We start from the raw sequence: 5,849 nt of genomic DNA, 5'->3' as shown, positions 1-5,849 counted from the left end.
CCGCGCACGGAGCGATCACACTAGACAAACGATCCGCGCACGGAGCGATCACACTAGACAAACGAACCGCGCACAGAGCGATCACACTAGACAAACGAACTGCGCACGGTGCGATCACACTAGACAAATTAAAAAGCCGAGATAGACAGACAGACAGACAGATCATAATTTATTCCTAAAATCAGAGGGAAATGATAGGTGAGTGACAAGAAACTCTGACTGTAAGCCTAAAACTGACATTTCCTGTAAGCATATCCCTCAATTCTGATTGGTTGATTGGGATGTTGATCCAGGATCATGCTGTACTTGGTGAAATGTGTCAACGACAAATGCGTATTTGCTGAATGCTTGTTTTGTTTAACAGTTCTATCTGATTATTAGACGGACCTATTAGATCAGACAGAACTGTTAAACTGTGACAACAAACAATGACGAGAGAGAATGTGAGCGCTGTGTCCCGCCTCGAACACATCGGCCAAACAGAAAAACTTATCGGCCGGTGGCGATATATCGGTCAACCACTACTAATCACAAATCAGGGGTTTATAGAAGTAACCCTATAATTTAGCAAGAGGGTTTCAACTTCATGCATGCATACATGGACGAACATTTAGTTTCACTTCCTGTGGTGGATGATAAGCATGTTTGAAGGTTAAGCAGCTGATTTCACTGACCTTCAAATGAACAAAATATCAGTTTCAAAGGCCCTTCTGTAACCCATTCATGGAAAGTGGTCTGCTCTGCACTTAACATCTGTGTAAACCCGTCACGTGGGCTGGGGTGTTGCGTACCATCCTGACACTAATGATATTTGAGCTCTCTGTGGAGACGTGACCCAGCTTGTCTACAGAATGAATTCACCCCAACCGTACAGTGGAGGAACGTCTTACCAGGGGAATTGGCCAGCGACGCGTGAAACACCGAGAAGTTGATGAGAGCGTATGAGGCCAGGAAGAAATTGGAAATGATCGGGGCGATGACATTCAACTCCGCTGGAGAAATTAAAAACAAGCATGTGTAAGAGTGAGGGGATCTCATCAACCAATCTGATTATTTAATTCAGCAAAGATTTCTACCAATTAAAGAACTCAATTTGTCGAGATCCTACCAATGACAATGAAGGCCAAGGCAATGCCAAAGGTGAGCAAATATCCTCGCAGGGGCTCGTTGTTCTTGCCGTAGCCCTTCCCAAAAAATGCAATTCCAGGGTAGATATTGTCTTTGCATAAAGCCTGAGGAAATGGGAGAAATCATCAAACCAGCAAGACCTGTTCCAACATCTCTGAGCTCACACAAGCACTGGAGCGAAACCACACATGTTAAAACACACGGCTGTCTCGAACATGAAGCAGCAGACGAGACGCCCACCTGGAAGACTTTGGGGGCGCTGACGAGAGAAGCCAGGGCAGAGGAGAGGGTCGCAGAGAAGATGCCCGCCGTGATGAGGGGCCCGAAACCTGACACCACACTCATGACCTGCAGAACAAGACATTCAGCCACACATCCTTCACACACAAACACGGCCTTTTTCTACCAAATCATAATGTGTTGAGTCTAAAATGCTGTTTACAGCCTGAAAGCGTGAACCACAGGGAAGACTCCTTTTACAACCGATTCCAACAGAGTTTGACATTAGCATGCTGATAATGAAACTCACACAAAATGACACAAATGTAAAGTAAAGCCTGGTGAGATACTCTGAAGGGTGATCATGTGACTGCTCTGCTTGAATCCCTGGATGCTGCATTTTGGAGTCTATGTGGAACAGCCTTTGCATAATGCCTTAAAATGCGGCTCAGGATGCTCACTAGGATTCAGAACAGAGTGATAATGTAGGAAAAGGCCGTGTTGATGATGTACCTGGAAATCATTGTGGAGGCCGAACTTGCAGGCAGACTTCCCTCCTTCAACAGGTCCGCAGGAAGTGAAGTTGTAGCCGAGCTTACAGGCCGCATCAGTGCAGTTTGAACCACTGAGAGTCATGTTACTCTCGATTCCTGTAGCATCCCGCACGATGCAAGCACCTTTCAACAATTCAATCAATACATCAGAGGAACATAACACAGTAGTAATCAAAACGATAGGAGATTCTAGAAGAGTTTACCTGCGGAAATGGCCACACCCATGTACACGAGTCCCGTTATGAGAATAGCCAGCAGCGTTCCTTTAGGGATGGCCATTTGAGGGTCCTTGGAGAAATTAAACAATTACAGAGAACCTCTGATGAAGAATATGTGGTGAGGAAATGATTGCCGACACTCACTGCTAGATCTCCTGAGATGTTGGCACCAGCCAAAATGCCTGTGGCAGCCGGGAAGAAGATGGAAAAAACGGAGAAAAACGTCTGCCCTCGAAAGTCTGGGCCAAAGTTTTCCGCCAAGATGCCCACTAAAAAGCCAAGAAGTCCGATACAGAAAACAAAACAGGAATGAATAAAGAGAAAACAACTGCTAATATTTAAACTCAAAACTCAAGTCACATAAAAACATTACCAGTGGCCTTGGACAATCTTGAACTATTGTTCTTAACTAGTTTTCTTTTAAGGCCCAAGTTTTAATTTGGACATCAGGCAGCGATCAAGATCTATTGTTAAATTAAAATGTATTAATATTACACCATGAAAAACGAGCAAATCTCAGAAGCCTTGCCTTTGTAGTTTCCATCTTTTGAATTTTTAAGGTTTCCTTCTCTCGCCAGTGAGTAATTCACAGCACATAACACTGTGTTCTGCACAAATCATGTTTACTAAACACAATAGAGTTTGATTTGACACACACTTTTACATTAAAAATAAATAAATACCAGTTCATAGCAGTTTATCATATACATGCAGCATTGTTTTCTGTGAGTCTAGATGAATTTAAGAGCACATTCTTACCGTCATAGCCGAAGAAGCCAAATTTCTCCTTGGACTCAACAGGAATGAAGGTCCCAATGAAGTAGTTGAAGATGGCAATAATCAAAATGACCAAGAGGAATATTTGAGCCTGCGAAACAAAATCGTGATTTCATAAGGTCAGCACTGGCTGATGTTCAAAGATAACTGAATATCCAGTGAATCTCCTGCCTTGGCCTCCCACTCCATTCCAGCCACTGAGATGCCGAGAAGCAGGATGACCGTAATGGTCCCAATGATCCTGACGTCATTAATCTCATCGAACATGAGCGCACCAGAATTCTAAATGGACACAAACACATACGATTATTCCATCTACACACCATCATATTAAAACAAACTAAGCAACAGAAGAGAAAACCGAATTGTGTCTCTTACCATGAGCAGCTCAACTACAGTTTCTGCAAAGCCCACGACGTACATGGCCACGGCCACAGCGTTGGCAAAGGCAAAAATCAGACCAATGGAGCCGCCGAACTCTGGGCCCAAACTTCGAGATATTAAGTAATACGCTCCACCTGAAGAAAAGATATTAAACAGATCACCTTTCTGAAAAGACAATTCAAGGCTGATTTATTGGTTATCCTGCAGCATCATTCGAAATATTCTGAAAATCATATTATTTTGGTATTTTATCCAAGAGCGGTTCATCACTTGCCAACTTTGACCTCAGTTTGTGGACACAAGACTCTGACAAATTAGTCTTCCACTGAACTCAAATCATTCACAAACTCTCTCATCCTGCCCTTGTGTTTGTTCTTCATGTTAGCTGAATTTTGAGAGGTTTCTGAATAAACGGTTGAATAATTTAGGCTAATTCGACTATTGGCAAGCAGGAGTAAAAAGGAAAGCAGTGCGTGTTGTGGATATAGCAGCGGTAGACCAATCCATTGTGTGTCAAAATGACGTGTCCCAGTGATACAGTGGGAAGAGGAACGGGCCCAGCACTAAACCCTGAGGTACCCCTGTGGATAAGATTATAACGGGTCAAGTAACCAATAACAGAGCAGTACTCTCAGCTATGCTGAAACATCTTCCCATATTAAAGCCTAGTCTAAAGATTTTCCTAATAATCAGGGATGAGAAATGTGCACAGATCGAGTACAGATCGCCTTGAGTGAGTGTTAAATGCTCTATCTTATTTATGAAAGTGTGTGTGAGTATTAACAAATGACTGAAATACCAGGTAAGATTAGCCTAATCTCAGATTAACGGCTACACACCTCAGTGATGGGAAGCATTAGCACAAACACACATCAAAAAACCAGCATGCAGTGCTGAAAAACGAAATATGTAGAGTACTGAATATAATGTTCCGATGAGTGTGAGAAAGCGGTTCTCTAAACTATAACTGAAAAGAGTGGCAGTGACAGCTAAATATCATTGAGGATCTCAAACAACCCTGTTGAAAAAACCAGCATATGCTGGTTAGGTATGTTTTGAAGCCTGGAAGCTGGTCTGAGCTGGTTCCTAAGGACCAATTTAAACCAGTTCAAACCAGCTGCCATGCTTCATAACATACCTAACCAGCATATGCTGTTTTTTTCAACAGGGAAACCCAATCTCACACACACACTCCCGTGACTGGGTTAATAACTAACACCTGAGGTGCTCATGGAAAAATATTGATTCACTTCCACACTGAAACAAAAAATGTTATCTAGTGCCATCACCCCGTCTCTCAGATGAAGGCCTGTAGAGAGGGACAGCTATCCATTTCTGACTTCCAGACTGCCAATGAACCTCTCAATGGCCTGAGAGAAAAACACTGCCATCTCTGAACACTCTACTGAATGTCCCCTCAGGCAAATAAAAGTCTTCATTCTATTGTTTGTTGTGTTTTACATCTGCCCGTTGATGAGCTTAAAATGTCAACCCTCTTAGGATCACTTGTGTACAGTAAACAATTGAATGTTTATAGAATATTAGCATTTATCCACATTGTCTCATTTGTGTGTGTGACAGTTCCACCACAGGGACCCTTTGATTGGTCTTTGCGCCAATGCATACGGTGCCAGTGCACATTTCATTTGTATTTTTTAATTACCTCCTCGTACAAAGCCATTGGTGGCGATCGCTGAGGTCGAGCAGCCCGTGATGGTAGTCACAACAGTTGCCATAATAACAATGATGCAGGAATACGCTGTGGAAATAAAAAGGTGAAACGACTCATTGTTCTCAAGTTCAGCACTAAACACTAGCCGTTTGCGGTCTGCAGTACATTTCCAGTGTTGGAGCTGACTGCTCAGTGCCTCACAGCCACATTTAGCATGTGCATGAGAAATGACTGCAGCTCGATAGAAAACACAAGAGTGTGCTTGTGAATTGAAGTGCTAATTCACAAGGCCGACCAAAGTCAAACCTACCAATTCCAGCCTGGCCCACGATCCATGTCATTCGAATGAAGAGCATCACGCCCCATATGTTTAACATGCAGCGCACCTGCACAGAGGAAGGATGCAGTTTAGACTCATGCTGACAAAAACATCAAGGACAAAAGCTGTTTCTCAAACCTCATTCACCGGGACAATGAACGCTGGACAGGAACCCATCAGCGTTTGAAGGAAAGCTGCGGGCTGAGCTCTGTCGATGGCATGTGTGGCATCACGTCCATTACCACAAAAGACTTTCATCACTGTTACATCAACACCTCTGCAGAAGAAATAAACCTGCCCAGAGCTCCAGAAGCAGTTTATTATTCGATCTGGAAAGCATCTAGAATAATCTTTTAGTGACGTGACTACAGTTCTAGTTGGATCCACTTTCTGGTGTGTCATGCCAAATTTGCTGGCATGTTTACCAGCTCTACATGGCCATAAGAGCAAAGCTGAATGATTAGCGATAACACAGACCAGTAAGCGATTTGTTCACACTAGTTCCAACATGTAAACACTATGTTTGCATCATGTCGGAACTAGCGTAAAAGAATCGCTTACTGATCTGTGTTACACTT

General features: G+C 43.1%; 1 protein-coding gene across 1 annotated transcript in view; it reads right to left on the bottom strand.

Annotated features, from left to right (window-relative positions):
• Nucleotides 1–200: 200 nt before the first annotated feature.
• The window catches only part of LOC107673756 (solute carrier family 12 member 2-like), a 30,390-nt gene continuing 24,741 nt past the window's right edge, over nucleotides 201–5,849 (bottom strand). The window contains exons 3-13 of the mRNA XM_016467526.1: nucleotides 5,263–5,338; nucleotides 4,944–5,039; nucleotides 3,275–3,414; nucleotides 3,068–3,178; nucleotides 2,879–2,987; nucleotides 2,264–2,388; nucleotides 2,105–2,189; nucleotides 1,861–2,024; nucleotides 1,369–1,476; nucleotides 1,109–1,232; nucleotides 201–992 (exon numbers count right to left, since the gene is read on the bottom strand). Of these exons, the coding sequence (XP_016323012.1) occupies nucleotides 802–992; nucleotides 1,109–1,232; nucleotides 1,369–1,476; nucleotides 1,861–2,024; nucleotides 2,105–2,189; nucleotides 2,264–2,388; nucleotides 2,879–2,987; nucleotides 3,068–3,178; nucleotides 3,275–3,414; nucleotides 4,944–5,039; nucleotides 5,263–5,338 (1,329 nt within the window). The 3' untranslated portion in view covers nucleotides 201–801. The remainder of the gene's footprint in view (nucleotides 993–1,108; nucleotides 1,233–1,368; nucleotides 1,477–1,860; nucleotides 2,025–2,104; nucleotides 2,190–2,263; nucleotides 2,389–2,878; nucleotides 2,988–3,067; nucleotides 3,179–3,274; nucleotides 3,415–4,943; nucleotides 5,040–5,262; nucleotides 5,339–5,849) is intronic.

This window comes from Sinocyclocheilus anshuiensis, unplaced genomic scaffold, assembly GCF_001515605.1.
Source record: "Sinocyclocheilus anshuiensis isolate Anshui unplaced genomic scaffold, SAMN03320099.WGS_v1.1 scaffold837, whole genome shotgun sequence".
Classification (NCBI taxonomy): Eukaryota; Metazoa; Chordata; class Actinopteri; order Cypriniformes; family Cyprinidae; genus Sinocyclocheilus; species Sinocyclocheilus anshuiensis.
Note: the sequence above shows the minus strand (reverse complement) of the source record. Positions and strands in the feature narration are given on the sequence as shown.